The sequence below is a fragment of the Podarcis cretensis genome, assembly GCF_951804945.1.
Source record: "Podarcis cretensis genome assembly, chromosome: 2".
In the NCBI taxonomy this organism is placed as follows: domain Eukaryota; kingdom Metazoa; phylum Chordata; class Lepidosauria; order Squamata; family Lacertidae; genus Podarcis; species Podarcis cretensis.
The window spans coordinates 5,956,602-5,972,170 of NC_137171.1; the positions used below are offsets into that span (position 1 = coordinate 5,956,602).

At 50.2% G+C, this 15,569-nt stretch overlaps 1 protein-coding gene across 4 annotated transcripts in view; it reads left to right on the forward strand.

Annotated features, from left to right (window-relative positions):
* Nucleotides 1-415: 415 nt before the first annotated feature.
* Nucleotides 416-15,569, forward strand: part of ADCY6 (adenylate cyclase 6) — a 48,343-nt gene continuing 33,189 nt past the window's right edge. The window contains exons 1-8 of one of the 4 annotated variants that reach the window (XM_079966570.1): nt 416-873; nt 2,590-2,958; nt 4,527-4,639; nt 5,226-6,048; nt 11,730-11,879; nt 12,223-12,344; nt 12,640-12,751; nt 13,450-13,577. In XM_079966570.1, the coding sequence (XP_079822696.1) occupies nt 5,227-6,048; nt 11,730-11,879; nt 12,223-12,344; nt 12,640-12,751; nt 13,450-13,577 (1,334 nt within the window). In that variant the 5' untranslated portion in view covers nt 416-873; nt 2,590-2,958; nt 4,527-4,639; nt 5,226. Of the gene's footprint in view, nt 874-1,350; nt 1,514-2,589; nt 2,959-4,526; nt 4,640-5,225; nt 6,049-11,729; nt 11,880-12,222; nt 12,345-12,639; nt 12,752-13,449; nt 13,578-15,569 lie in introns of those variants that run through there. The other 3 variants (XM_079966572.1, XM_079966571.1, XM_079966573.1) reach the window with 3 other exon arrangements.

Genomic DNA, 15,569 nt, shown 5'->3' on the forward strand with positions numbered 1-15,569 from the left:
TGGGGATAAGCAAAAAAACAGAGGGGAGAGGGATTGTCCTGGTTTAAGAGATGGCAACAACAGGTGGTTCCTGAGCAAAACCCAAACGGCGTTAAGAGATTCCCCCTCTAGGCGACAACAGTTTGGGATCCACGAGTGTCCTGGGATTGGGAGATTTTTTTTATGCTGGGGTGGGGGGAATGTGCGTACGAAGAGGCGAGAGCCTCAGGGACCCTTGTAGCCAAGAGTTGTGCTTTAGGACACCGGGGATTGTCGCCACCCACGGGCGGTAGGTGTTGCGTGTATCTCCCGGCGGGCACGCGTGTGAGCCGAGCGAATCCATCTACCGCAGAGTGGGGAGAGGCGGGTTGCACCACTGGGCCCAGCTGCCGCTCTCTGCCCCCCCCCTTGCTCTGCTTGCTTGCAGCAGGTGCCCATGCTTTGGGCAGCCTCCGCCGCCTCTCGTTGCCAAGCGCCCTCGCTGCCTGGAATCACAGCTCCTCTCTCCCTCGGCATCTCTGCTTCCCCCGCGCCAACTGCCCCCGCATCCCCGCGCACCAGACGAAGGGAAGGCGACAAAAGGGACCTTGTGCCTTTAAGGCCTCCTGCTTGGCGATCCCGGTCAGGAGCGCACGGAGCGGGGCGAGCCTTGTGGATCCGGGCTAGAGGGCGTTTACTCTGGACAACGCGGGGAGGAGGGGACGGGCCCAGAGCGGGCGGGCAGGAATGGAGAGGAGGCGAAAACGGAGAGGGGGGCGCATGGTGTAAACAGATAGCGAGGGGCTGCAGAAGGATCTGCTTGCCAGAGATCGCTGCTTGCTACACCCCCCCCCGCCGCCCCACCCGCCGGAGAGGAGGGCCCTGCCGTGCCCAGAGGCGGCCCAGCACCCGGAGGTGAGTGGTAGTGGCGGAGGTGGTGAACGGGCGCAAGCCGGAGCGCGCAGGGAGCACGGAAGATCTCTCCGAGGGGGAAATACGCTTTGCGCCCCGGAGGACGCGTGGAGCCGGGCGGCGGTGGCGGCGGCGGCGGGGCGCTGGGAGGCTGGCTCTGGGAACCGCCGCGTCCAGAAAGGCCGGGCCTGCCGGGGGTGCGGCGGGGAGAAGCTAGCTGGGGAGGTGGTCCCGAGAGGGATGGCAGCGCAACGAGCAGAAAGGGGTGGCAGCAGTTAGGCCGTCCCCACGGCGACTTGGCGCACGGGAGGAGAGGGGACGCGTTTGGGTCCAAGCGCGCCGGCTGGGGGCGCCCTTTAGGCCCAGAGATCCGCGGCGACTGCGGGGAATGCAAGAGGGCGCGGGGGGGGGAAGGGGCGGGGGGACAGGTGCGCACAGCAGCCGGCCGATGCGGGGCCCTTGGGGGGCGCACCTGCCCAGAGCCGGGGAAGTTCCATGGCTGCCCCCCGACTGGAACACTGGCTATTGAATTAGGTGGGGAGGCAATAGGGTGCCTGCAGAGCGCAGGAGAAAAGGCTAATGATAATGCAACTCCCAGAGTTGAAAGATTTCACCTTCCTTGTGTTCTTAAGGGCTGAACGCGGTAGGACTTTCTCCCCATTTCTGCTTCCCCCAGGATTGGTTTTCTGGGATCCCTCTGCAGGGATTGGTTGGCTCCCGAATGTGGGCCGGCCTGGGCAGCTTAGCTTCTCAGCCTGGTCAGGTTTCATACCTGGAGGAGGAGCAGGTGGGCTTCCCCTGAAGCCTCTGTATTGTGAGCTGTGGACTTATTTATTCTTTGGCCGTGTCTCCCCTTTAAAGCAGGCAGAGGGAAGGGGGTCTCTGGGCAGAGAGTCTCTGTGGGGCTCTGGGCTCTTTTCCCATTGAACTTTGGAACCATCTCTCCCAAGCCCCTTAGTAGGACCAGGGGAAGGCGATGGAAAGGGAAAGGAAGTTGACCTATAACCTGGTGCAAGGCAGAGGGTGCTGTGCTATAGGGAACAGGCTCTTGAGTGAGGGGTGTTGGGCTGCAGGGAGTAGGGTAAAAGTGACTATGCAAGGGGGCATGTGTTCTTCCTAGGATGCATAGCTGAACCAAGGAGGAAGATGCTGTTGCTGTTGTATCACTTTGTTATGCTTCGTTATTGCATCACTTACAAATGTGGGGGGGTTTTGCGGGGAGGGGGGAAATCCATGCTGGGGGAGCTGAGCTGTAATAAACCTTGCTATTAAGCCAAAGTCCTTCCCCCTCCCTGCATGCTTGAGTTTTATTTCAGCCCGGCTTCTCCCTAGATGGGTTATGTCCTGCACCCCTTGACCTCCTCCGCTTGCCACAAAGCTGTCCTCATGTGCTGTTGGCTGTTGCTTCCCACAGCCCAGGAGGCTGCGTCAGAGTGTTGCTGGTGTGTGTGAAGCCGTTCCTGGTGTGTGTGGTGTGGGGATTGAAGGGGAGGGGAAGAGGGGTCCAGCTTCTGAAGCTTGCCTGTGTGTTCCTACAGTAAAGGGCAATGATGTCATGACGTTGACGCCATCTCCCTGGATGGATGCAGATAAGAACAGTGTGGGAGGGCACTGGAATCGCTCTCCGAAGGGGTTGGAGCTAAAACAAGCCCTGGTTTGGCTGGCACTCAAGACAAATAGAGTTTGAAAGGGGAAAACTATTCCACTTTGGTTTTGCAGTGAATGGGCGAGCTAAGCCAGAGGAAGGACCCAGCTGCCAGAAACTTGCACCGCTGCCCCTCCTGCCCCAAACTTTCCCTGGCCTCTGAAATCTCTCCTGTTGCACCCTGGGCAAAACTCCACACCGTTTGGAGAAGAGGAAGGGCACATTGCTGAGAGAGCAGCAGAATGGCGAGCTGGAATTAGTGGACAAGTAAACTGAGTTTGGACTGAGCTGTGCCCATATAGTTCCTTTCACCTTGTGTTCTGGATCTTTGATGCGTGGATCAGGTGAGCCAGCAAGTGTCGGAGACCAGTGGGGTCTGATCTGAACTTCTGGAGTTTTCTGGGCTGCATAAGGAAGGCTGCATATTGTAGGCTGTGTTCACTGTACGTTTTAAACTTTTGTATCCATATGCTCGGGTGTGTGTGTATTCGCTGTGCAGAGATACCATTTTGATGGGCAGTGTGGGAAAAGGACTTGTGTTTTGCAAGGGCTTTGGTGGAGATTTGCGGGTTGCTGTGCGTGTGAACACTCTCTCTGTCCTCTCCCTTTGCCTCTAGTGACAGCCAAGGAGTGTGGTGTTGCCTTGAGATGTCTCTGAATAATTCAGTCCCTTCATCTGCATAACTCCACTTTTGCTTCAGTTTCTTGGGCACTCTTAAGAGTGTGATGAAATGTTAGGAACCAGGTTTTGCTGCCAGGCTGACACTCGCTAAAGACTCTTCCCACTTCAGGGGAGAGAGAGGGGGGCAGGGCACAGTCGCCTTGCCACCAACATGCCACATGCCTTCTCAACCTGCCAGTTAAGAGTGGCCTAGCTCCACCCGACCCCCTCCAACAGCATTCTGTAAGGCCTTGATCAGTGCCAACAATCCCCTCTGTCCCCTTATTGTTGCAATGGGCAGTATGTGTATAGAGAGGGGACCTGTGTATAGCACCCCCTCCCCATGGGATCTATGTTGGTGAGAGCAATGCACAGGGAGATATTGCTTCAGGCAGCCACTAATTCTCCAGGTGCAGCACTTTCACTTTCTCTCTGGAGGAATTACTGACAGCTGTCCTCTATCCTGTGGAACGTAGGGAAAGTGTGCCAGTACACTGTTGGGGTGGGGCTAATCCCATTCCCTGCTCCCTTCCTTGATCTTGGGGATTAAGAATCAAGCAGGTTTTCCCTTCTGCAGCAAACCCCTCCTCATCCGCATAACACCATCCTTTTGGGGTCCCCCCCCTTAGTCCTTCTTCAGTGGGTTGGAATGTTAGGAGCCATCTTTTTTAAAGAAGGAAAGAGAGATTAGCATATTGATCACTGTTCTTTTGTTGGAGCTGACCTTGGTAGGACAACTGTTGCTGCCTGTCCTCCACTTTGCTGCACCAGGGATGCTAAATTGAAGCAAGCCACACACACACACCCGAGACTCTGTTAGCTGCTTTTTGTGCAGGTTGGGCGGGGGGGAACATGCACATATTTCTGATTCCCAGTATCAGCAGCAGATGGTTCAGTGACCAAAGTACCTGCAAGTCTCCCTCTGTCAGCACCACGCAACCTGAGGTTACAAAGCGAATTGTTTGAGCTGTCCTTTTGACTCAAATCAGTTAATGTATTTACTTGTGTTTGTGGGCTGTTAGTTAGAGCATCGCACTCATACTGTCATCCTTGTTGGAAGGGCAATAAAGGGATAGATATCCTCTTTGCGTCACTCAGCATAAAGTATGCACGGGGGCGGGGCGGGGGGTGTCATACCCTGGTGGGAATCTAGTTGCATCTCAGGGGAAGTGTCTGTAATAGAACTTGAAGTCAAAAGAGAATGTGTGAAGGTAACCACAGATTGGCAAGTAGAGAAATATCCAGTCTCAAGTTCCAGAGAGCAGGCGAACGGGGTGCATTGGGGGCTTCCGCCTTGGAAGAGCATCGAGGATGAACAACAAGCTTGACTGCTTTCTTTTCTTTGAATAGGTTGCCGCTCAATGTTGAAGAGGAAATAAGAGACGCCCCTCACTGCTGCTGCTTTGCCTTCCCTACGGGGATCCATGTCGCCTCCTCGTGTCCAGTTCCCAGCGGCCTTCCAGGTATTGAATCTCCCCAAGGCAGAGAGGGCAGCCTCTGATGCATTGGCACCGACCCCTAATAAATCTGAACCCTCCCTCTGCAGGCTCTCAAGATGCTCTTTTCAAGAATGTGGATGCTCTGCTTCCCCTGTCCCACCTCTACATTAGGCACCTCTGGTTTGTGTATCTTGCCACACAAGCCTTGCCTCGTCCCCTGGCACTGATCCAGCTGCCCTGCTTGAAGAGCATCCTGTTTGGTGGCCGCCATCCTTGTTACCTAAACTGGAGACGTCCCAGTGCCCTGTGTGCTTTGCCTCTGTGGCCCAGCCTCCTGTAGAGAGGGGAATAGCTTTGCCCAGGAACTGGTGGAGCCCTCCTTGCCAGGGGTCTGCTAATGATCAGGATTTCATTCTTCCTTTGTCCTTGCTTTGTATCCGGCAAGGAAAGAAAGCACCTCCTTCTAGGTTGTAGGGACCCATGGCAGGAACTGCTCCCCTTACTGGGCTGTGTGGGGAACGATGTGGGGTTGGTCCTCTCAGAGAGGCAAGCCCAGCTGACTTTCTCCCTTGCTCTGCCTGTTCTTATTTCTAATGCCCTTCCCCCACAGTATGTCCTGGTTTAGCGGCATCCTGGTGCCCAAAGTGGACGAGCGGAAGACTGCTTGGGGGGAGCGCAATGGGCCCAAGCGCCACCGCCCAGCGCTCTGTGGCCCTCGCTACATGAGTTGCCTGCAGGACCCGGAGCTGGAGCGCGGAGGCAGCGGGGGACTGGGCCTGAACTGTTCGTGGCAGGAGGACCACTATGGCAAGAAGGCGGCGCCGCCACTCCCGCCTGGCACTGGGGACCTTGGACTCAAAGCCGTGGACCTGGGGTTTGAGGACGGGGGCGGAGAGGCCAAGGGGCTCTCGGCCAGCGACTGTGGCCGGCGCCTGCTGCAAGTGTTCCGCTCCAAGCGCTTCCGTTCGGCCAAGCTGGAGCGGCTCTACCAGCGCTACTTCTTCCAGATGAACCAGAGTTCGTTGACGGTGCTCATGGGAGTCTTGGTGCTGGCTTGTGGCATCATGCTGCTCTTCCACTGCGTGCCTGGCACTCCCCGCGTGCCCTATGCCGCTGCCCTGGCTGTGGCGGCCGCCCTGTTCCTCTCGCTCATGGTCCTCTGCAACCGGACTGGCTTCCACCAGGACTGCATGTGGGCCGTGAGCTACCTGGTCATTGGGGCGTTGTGCGGGGTGCAGGCCCTGGGCACTCTCCTGGTCTCACCACGCAGTGCCTCCGAGGGCGTCTGGTGGAGTGTCTTCTTCATCTACATCATCTACACCCTCCTGCCTGTCCGCATGCGGGTGGCGGTCCTGGCTGGAGCCTTGCTCTCTGTGCTGCACCTGGTAATCTCCTGGCACCAGAACAGGGCGGACTCCTTCCTTTGGAAGCAGGTAAGGGGGAAGGAGTGAGGGCGGAGGAGGCCTGGGATTAATGAGTCCCTTGAGGACAAAGAAACACCTTGGAAGCTGAGGAAAGGCACACTTGAAACCGTACACTAATAGGGCAAAGGCCTTGGGTGTGAAACAAAAAGGCTGCCAAGTCAGGGACTCGTATGGTAATTGCTTCAGGCTTTTGTTGGGGGAGCAGTCAAGTGGCCTGCAAGCTACTTCTCCTGTTGAGCTGCGTGGGAACATGAATCTGTGGCCCCTTCCTAAGCTGGTAGGAGCAGCTTTGGGTAGTATAGGAGGAGCCTGCCTGTGGCTCCTCCCCATGCTGTGGGATTGGCCCAGTTTCTGGAAGTGGGCGATTGGGATATTTCATTTCCTGAGTTCCCCAAATAACATGGTTAGCTTGGCTGTTGGCGCTAAAGCCAACTTAGTTTTGCTTCTGCCCCGTATCTGTTTGGTTCTTGCCCGCTTTTCGTTGCTTGGTGGTGACAGAGGAACGCCTGGGAATCTTGTTTGGCCAGAACTAGCACTGAACATCTTTTCCCAGCACAGAATCTGATGGCACATCCACAGGATCCTCTACTTAACACAGGAACGTTCTTTGTGGTGGGATGGTTGGATATTTTGGGGGCAGTTTTAAGCTGCCCACTTGGACTCCTCAGTCTCCTGCCTCTTGTTGCTGCATGACTAGTAGCCCCTTTTTCCATCATGAGTTTATCTAACCTCCTTTTAAAGCTATCCAAGTTGGTGGCCACAGCCATGACAGCCATTTCCATAGCTTAAATATCGCTGGGTGAAGAAGGTTTCTGCCTTGTCTGTCCTGAATCTCCCAGCAACCATTGGATGACCTCGTGGCTCAAGGACAATGAGAGAGAAACCGCTGCCCTCTTTCTCCCCACCTGCATAATTTTATATACCTGTCTGGTAGTCTCTCCTTGCCCTTCCCTGGCCTTACGTGCCTTTTTTTAAATCCCCTAAGCTAACAAGTCTGGTGTGCGGTTCCTTTTTCTCATACAGGAGTTGCTTCAGCTCTTGATAATTTTGGTTGCCCCTTTTCTCTGAATGAATTAGGAAATCACGCATTTGAAAGTGAATTAGAACAATTTGTATGATAAAGAGTTCTCTGCTGTCTAGCAGTTGCATATTATAAATCAGTGCCATGAAAGACAAAGTCTTACCTATTTTGTACCTTAGAGAGTGATGTGCTAATTATGGTCTGCACTCCACAGAGAACCATATCTACACATTATGCCTAAGCATCTCTACCTGCTGTCATCACTGTATCATTAGTGCTACAGAGTCAGTGCTGTGTAGCATCCAGATTTATGGTGACCTTTTTATCAGCCTTCCCCAACTTGGTACCTTCCAGATGTTGTAGACTACCACCATCCCTTGCTATTGTTCATGCTGGCTGGGGCTTGTGGGAGCTGTAGTTTTAAAACATCTGGTGGACATTAGGCTGGATAAAGCTGTTTTTATATGCTTATATTCCAAGCCTTGAATTTACTTCCCTGATGCTCTGTTTGCTGCAGAGATGAAGGCAAAGGTGTAATTTAAATGTCCACATTTATTCAGCTGGTAAATGCAGAAGTTCAGCTAACCATAATTTTAATAGTCAGTTCCATCACCTCTTTTTGTGTTTCCATTTCTTTGGCCCTAGGATGGAGCAGTATAATTTACCCATTTCTTTTGTATTTTTATCCTTTTGAAACCCGTCAAATTCAGTGTGTCTAAAACTTACATAATTGCATTGCAATTAGGTTTTTGAACTACTACATAACATACCTCTTAAACACGGGTCATTAAAATTGTGATGTTGAACACTACAGTGGCAATGAGGCATAATTCTAAAATGTGTAATGTTTGTGTGTGGAGAGGAGAAAATGGGAGGAAAGGAAAGAGGCCACAAGAGGGTGGCCTACATTGAATAATGATCTGGCAGCTTGCAGACTCCCTCGATGATTTATATCTGTGCCCCTTTATTGACATGGTTTTAGAAAAGGGTCTTTAAAACACTCAAATCCGCAAGTTCACTGGTTGTTTCTCCCCCACTGCTCCCCAGATCTCTCCTGTTCTTGCACTGTTTGTTAGCTTTGGTTAGCCCAACTTTCAGGGTTTCACTTCTGGGAATAACTAGAAGGATCTGCGTCTGCAAAGTTATCAGATTGATGAGCGCTGCCACTGGCGACGGAGAGGCAAATGTGGTGGTCAGTTTGCAGCTGCTTCTGCTGTTAGTGTAACCTCACGGCCTGCTTGGGTTTCATCCACGGCTCCATTTGGTTCCCCTTCCTCCTCGGTTCAGCCTTCCAGTGCTCCTTCCAAAAAAGGATCAAGGATACAGCTGCTCACATCAGCCTTTTCTGTTCAGAAGGAAAGAAATAGCTACTTTCAAGCTTTGGGTTGCTGTGGATTTCTGTTTCTTTTAGAACACACACACACACACACACACACACACACACACACACACACAAATAGCTCCCCTATGATGCTTGGAATTATTGCTGTATCTTCAACTCATAAACTAAATTAGAGTTTAACCCTCAACTATCCAGTTCTGGCAGCAGCAATTGGGGAATTAGCTTGGAGTCTGGAGGTGTCTATAAGTGGCCCAGTCACTGTCTGTCATAAGTTAGTGACATCCTAGTGGGCATTCATTTTTGCTACCTTTCAAAACTCTGGTCAGGATTTATTTATTATTATTTATTACATACCACCCTTCATACAAAGATCAGAAACCAAAGTTTACAATATAAAACCACAAAAATACAATGCTTCCCCCCCCCAGTTTAAAAGCCCATAGATTGTTTATTAGCCAAAAGCCTGGCAGGAATGCTTTGCCGGTGCCTAAAGATTAATAATAATACATATCCTATATCCCTCACATCTGACTGGGTTGCCCCAGCCACTTTGGGTGACTTCCATCAAAAATACAGGGGGGGAAACCAACAACAACGCAGCCAAGGTGCCTGGGGAGAGCATTTTACAGGCGAGGAGCCACAGCAGAAAATGCCTGTTCTCGTGTTGCTGCCCTCCAGACCTCTCACGGAGGAGGCACAGATGATGATCGCAGGGTCTGGGTCACTTCACATGGGGAGAGGCGGTCCTTGAGGATTGGTTGACCTTGGCGAGATGAGATCAGAGCCATCAGACCGTAGTGGCATTGTGGGAAAGAGCCCGCTGTTGACGTTTGTGCTCCAAGACTCATCATGCTGCCAGCATCCCTAGAACCTACCATCAGTGCCCTGCAGTAATAAGCACACCTTTACCTGTGAGCATTCCAGCATTTATAGAGTGGAGGTTTCACCTGCCGCCTCCCACAGCTGACCCCCAAGCAGATGGGTTAAGATCCTGTTTCCAGTTATCATGGCACTATTAGGTGACCAAGGAAGAAGCCTTAGCTTGTGCATTATTTACATGTATATTATTTAGACTCCCCCCATGCTATCTCAATGGCTTAGGGCAGATTACAGATTGGTGTCGCCTATTGACTGCATTAGAGTAAGAACGAATTCACCCAAGCTGCCCAGGAAGCTTACAAGGATACTGAGTACCTGTCACTGTGACAAACATTGCATGGAGAGAGAGCATGAGCTACTAAGAAAGTCCAGAGTGACCAAGGGACAGCAGGTGCAGCTACGTGTGTGTGCGCACGTGCGCGTGTGTGCAAAAGTGCCACTGATTAACAAGGCAGCAGATTTTAAAGTTGTATTTCATATTGTATATTAATGCAGCTTCTTACCAAAAAATGCAGGGGAGAAGTGCAATAGATGGTAGGAGTGGTCACAGGCTTTGCAAAGGTTCCAGGTTTAATCTTTGACATCTCCATTTTTCATGGAAAAATGCTGCCACTCTGAGTAGGCATTATTGGGCTCAATTGATAAATAGTCTTTCCTGTTGTTATTATAAGGCAGCTTTCTGTGCTTCTTATGTTTGTAAAAGAAGAGTTGTTGTCTCTCCCGTCCACATAACCATGTGCGCACACTCAAGGAAATGCCTCTTCTAAAATAGCAGTTGCTTTGTTATCTGCCAAAAAAATGCATCTTGCTTCAGGAACATTGTTTCCGCCTTAATGCCACTGTTTGCAAATGTGCATGCAGGCATAATTGATCACACAAACTTAATTAATAGGTTAATCAGATAAGAGTTTCAGCTGATGAATCAGTTGAAATGTCTCTAATTGAGGTTGTTGCCCTGAGAATAGACGTCGGCCATAGACCAAGTCTGACAATTTCTTTTTCATACCTACTTGGTATGGTAGCAGTTGCACAAAGATTTCAAGCTGAGGTCTTTCCCAGCCCTGTCACCTAATCTTAGGCCTTCCCCATTCCAAGACCAACTAGAGATCTGTTAACTGGAGGAGCTGGGGATGGCCTGTGGAGCTAATCATCATCATCATCATCATCATCATCATCATCCACCCATCTGACTGGGTTGATCCAGCCACTCTGGGAAGTTTCTAGCAAAACATAAAATACATGATAAAACACACTCCCAACCAGGTCCTGTCCAGGCCTGCTTGGCTTCAACATGGCGGCTGCATCATGTGACCATGGACCATGCCCTCAACTTTTCTGAATAAATCTGTGCCTCTGTCAGCTTGTTGTTTGCCCATTCCCTCCTAATCCCTTTCTCCATCGTGTCAGCTGGACTGTAAGCTGGTGGGGAGAGGCTAGGGTGTTTTCTTAATATTTGTGCAGTACCTAGAAAACATTAATTAATTAAATGATATCAAGTTAAAGAGCTGAAGTGAGATTTCATCTGGCAACTTCCAGGCCTGCAGCTCACCCTTTTATCCACGGCACCATCCCAGTTCTCTGCAGCACCTTAGCTCAGCGGCAGGTGAGTCCTGGAGGCAGGCCAGGCCCAAGATGTGTCATTGCCTGAGGCAAAAGACAAGACCGTGCCTCCCTGTTGCACATAACAGAAACCAAGCAGGCTGTTAGATTAATCTTCCTTCAATTATGGCAACAGAAGAGCAGGCTCAGCTTAGGCAGGCCAGGCTATGCGGCACCCACAGCGCTCCTGCAACAGAGTGGAAAGGCCAAGGGGCTGTTGCTGCTGCCTATTACCTCCCCCAGCAGCAGCCACCTGTCAGGTGTGAGGCAGGTGACCACCCGGCTCTGCCAAAAGGGGATTAGCAGGTATTGCTGGTCAGCTGGACAAGATGTTGCTCTAAAATGGGCTTCTAGGAACAGACAGCCAGCCAATGGTCTAATATCCAAAAGCTCTTTTCAAAGTGCTGCACAAGCACTGCCTGTGAGGGGTGTAAGAGTTTGGCCCAGTGGTCAGATTCGGTTCCCTAGCCCTGCCTTAACCCTTAGGGAACTGTGTTTTGCTTGTTTCTCTCCCCACCCTCTGTCTCCCGAAGGCACAATATTGGGGTCCCTTTTGTATCCTGGCAGCAATGGAGGATGAGACTCCATTATGGGCCAAGAGGGTCTCCTTGGCTTGCACAAAACTCCCAATTCATTCTTTAGGGAAGGGAGCAGAGGGTAACGGCTCCTCAGGTGGAGGGAAGGTGGTCCACCTCACAAACATCAGGAACTGGAGTTGAAGATGAATGGGCTTTTTAGTAGGTCTAGGTTTCCTGCTGAAAGCTTGCTGGGAAAGAAAACTGCTTGAAGCAGGTAACTTCTTTCCCCGCTCCAGTATGTGTTTCACTTGGGCCCCTCTCTTGCTTGCAGCTTGGAGCCAACATTTTGATATTCCTGTGTACCAACGTCATTGGCATCTGCACCCACTACCCAGCTGAGGTGTCGCAGCGCCAGGCCTTCCAAGAGACCCGGGGCTACATTCAGGCACGGCTACACCTGCAACGTGAAAACCGCCAGCAGGTGAGGAGTCATTGTGGGGGGCCAGGGTTGGGCTGCAGCCTTGAGCGGGAGTTGTGGTGGGCAAGGCTGCCAGTTAACGGGCCAGCTTGGCCATTCAGTTCCTGATCTTGTGTGGCTGGCATTAGGCTGCTTGGGGACGAGAGGAAGCCAGAATTTTGAGAGTCTGGCAATGTCTGGGGGATTGTGAATTGGGACAGAAGGAATGTTAAGGTTGGAAGAGAAGGGTGAAGGGAGGATTATCTGTGACAAGGCTGAAACTGGTGCCTTTAATTTCGGTGTGTTGTGTCAACATTCTTGCTCTGAGGGGGTATTTATGTGGCTTTCTCTCTGGGGTGATGGGCAGGAGCGGCTCTTGCTATCAGTGCTGCCCCAGCATGTTGCCATGGAGATGAAGGAGGACATCAACACCAAGAAGGAGGACATGATGTTCCACAAGATTTACATCCAGAAACATGACAATGTCAGGTACCAAGCTATTGGGATATGGGGTGTGTGTTTGCATGTGTGCACCCATGCCTGGGAGTGACTGAGGCCTAGGAGTGGCAAGGACGTCAGTGAAGCAAAGGCCGTTCTACTGTAAACATGGAAAACTTAAACTGCAGGGCACTTGCTTTTCGACAAGACGTTGAGCGGGTGGGCCGCTGGGTGCTCGAAGAGAGAAAATGTTGGCTGGGTTCTGGGTGGGTTTATTAAGCCAGATAAGACAGAGACCCCCTTGCAAGTTCGTATGCTCATTTCCTGTCTCTTCTCACCCCAACAGCATTCTGTTTGCTGACATTGAGGGTTTCACTAGCTTGGCGTCCCAGTGCACAGCTCAGGAACTGGTCATGACACTGAACGAGCTTTTTGCCCGTTTTGACAAGCTGGCTGCGGTAAGTGTGTCTAGCAGGATCGGCCAGTGGAACAGCTGACCTGTGTGGGAATGATGATCTGCCTATGCTCATTGGAGGAATATGGACCAGATGGGGTTCTGGCAAATGTCTGCATGTTTTAAGTATCCCTTGAGCTTTGTTCTTATTACAGGTGTGCTTGTAGCAAACACAGCTGCCATGTTAAGAAATCCCCAGCTCTGGTACCACCTCCTTCCCTATGTTTGTAGACAAAGCAAGACCCTTTAAGGCACATCCCACAACACTCTGTTTATTATTATAAATTTACTTCCCCTATAGAAGTACAGTTTTTGGCCGCTGGAGGGTATTTTTGTAGCGCAGGGGCAGAGGTATTGAACTGAGGTGAGATCATAACATACAACAATACAAACAACCAAATAAAAGACTTCCTTTATCCTGTATCTGGCCTCCTTATTTACTTCTTATAAACTGTTTCCTTTATGAATAATTATTAAGATTTTTCTAATTATAACTTAAATATCCACAGTGTTATGCTCACTGTATGTTATGTTCACGTTTAATGAGGGTAGATTTGTGTATTGGGGCTTTGTGTTATGTTGTAAATAAAATTCCAATAAAAAATAAAAATTCAAAATGAACTGAGGTGAGATGTGCTTGGAAGGGGCACGTTGGAGTTTGGGGTGGTGGTATTTCTGACTTCCTCCTCCTCCCTTTGGCAGGAGAATCATTGCCTCCGCATCAAGATCCTGGGGGACTGCTACTACTGTGTCTCTGGACTTCCAGAACCACGGGCGGACCATGCCCATTGCTGCGTGGAGATGGGCGTTGACATGATCGAGGCCATTTCGTGAGTGTGAGAGGGGGAAGCAGTTTGGTTTGCGAGGGCTGCATGCCTTCCTTGGGATAGTCAGTGCCTCGCCATATGCATGTAACATGTTCCTTGTGACAGTTTCCAGAAAGGTAACATTTTAGCCTGTCACAGCGATCTTTGAGGCACTTTTTAAAGACTAATACATTTTCTATGGCATAAGCTTTCATTGGCTAGAATACCACAAAATTGTGTGTGTGTTTGCTGTTTCATATTGCACAATGGGCTAGTTTGGATGTATGGTAAACCGTGGTTTGTCGTGATGGGAACAAGCACCAGCTAGCCTAGGGTGTTTGTGCTCTCCCCACCTCTAGTGTGGACTGGATGAGGGGACTTGAATATTCATATTAATGACAATTTATCAGTATATCCAAAAAATAAACTCTGGTTAATCTGAACAGTGGTTTGTTTGAAGTAAGCCCACTTCATAACCCATGGTTTAGAGTTGGCTTATTTCAGATAAACTCTGATTAAAATTATTTGTCAAGTTTGGATGGAATGTCAAGCTTGTTAATAACTTTTGGATGGAATGTCAAGCTTGTTAATAACAAGCTTGCCAAATCTTCCAGTCACCCCCTCACGGCCACTCTGGAGGAGGAATGGAGATTGTGTGACCCTCACAGGTTCAGCCTGTTCCCATCATGATAAGCTGTGTTTTATCAGGATATCTGAATCAGCTTACAATGTGTGAGATACACCAGCCATGACTGTGGCAGTTTGCGCATATGCTTGACGCACAACATACAGGTGGCAACATCCTTCTTTATCGCAGGTCACAATACAGAAAGCCAAATTTGTTACTTCTCCATTTATACAGGTCACTGAATGGTTTAAAAGACTTAGTATCTCTTTCACACTTGCAGCATTCAGCTGGATCCTGGCTTGATAACAGCTTATATGAGATAGCCTCACCCGGGCTATGAAGCAGAAATATCTAATCTCAGTTCCTTGAAATGCAAAATTGTGGAACTGAATAAATCATACATGTTGGGGAAGCTTCTGTTATTCTCCCATAATGTTCTTAGTGTTGCTTTGCCTGGCAGGAGGGAGAAGGTGCCTTGCCCTGCCTTTGCTTCCTGGCCATTCCTCAGCACCCCTCCTCCTCGTCCTCAGAATCTTCATACTTCACCAGGCATTGCCTCTGTAATGTCAGGATTATCTTTACAGCCATATGGTCTAGAAACTTCCTTTTTGCAACACTCCCACCCCCCATAAAAGCCAAAGTCCTCTCAGGGTGTCAGCTCTCTGTGCCAAGCCCTGTGCGCTTGTGCCGTGTCACTGAAGGAAATGAGAAAGGAGAACCCCATGGGGTTATCGCTGGACAGCTGTGAAACTGGAGCCCCTTCCAGAGGATCGAAATGCTTTATCTATAGGCCCATTTTTTGTAAGGCAGAAGCATCTGCGAGGTGAAGAGGTGCGTGATAAAAGCCAGCAATGCCACCAGCTTTATCCTTGCATATGAAGTCACGGGTGGCTGTATTCTGTGCCCCACACTGCACCATCCAAAAGCGGCAGCTGGTGTGAAAGCAGCGAGATGCTTTTTGGTCCCTCAACCCTCTGGAGCAGGAAGTCTGTTGCACAAGCAGAATGGCATCATTGAATACAACCCAGTGGTTTATAATGGTGTCCCACTTCTGTGAAGGCTCACTCCAGTCTCAAGTAGTTGCTATATGTATGTGTAGACACATTACCCACACACACACACACACACACACACAAAAAAAACTAATCTGAACAAAAACACAGAAAATAAAAAGAAGCATACAAAGTCTTCTTTCACAGGTAAATCTTAACTTGACTAACACAAAACCGCTGATAAAAGGGTCTAAAGATGTGCTTTGGGTATGGATATGGTGACAAATTAATCTACAGGTGTTTGAGGCTCCATATTCCATATTTTCCGTACGTTTCCAAGCACAATTCAAAGTGTTGGTGCTGACCTTTAAAGCCCTAAACGGCCTCGGCCCAATA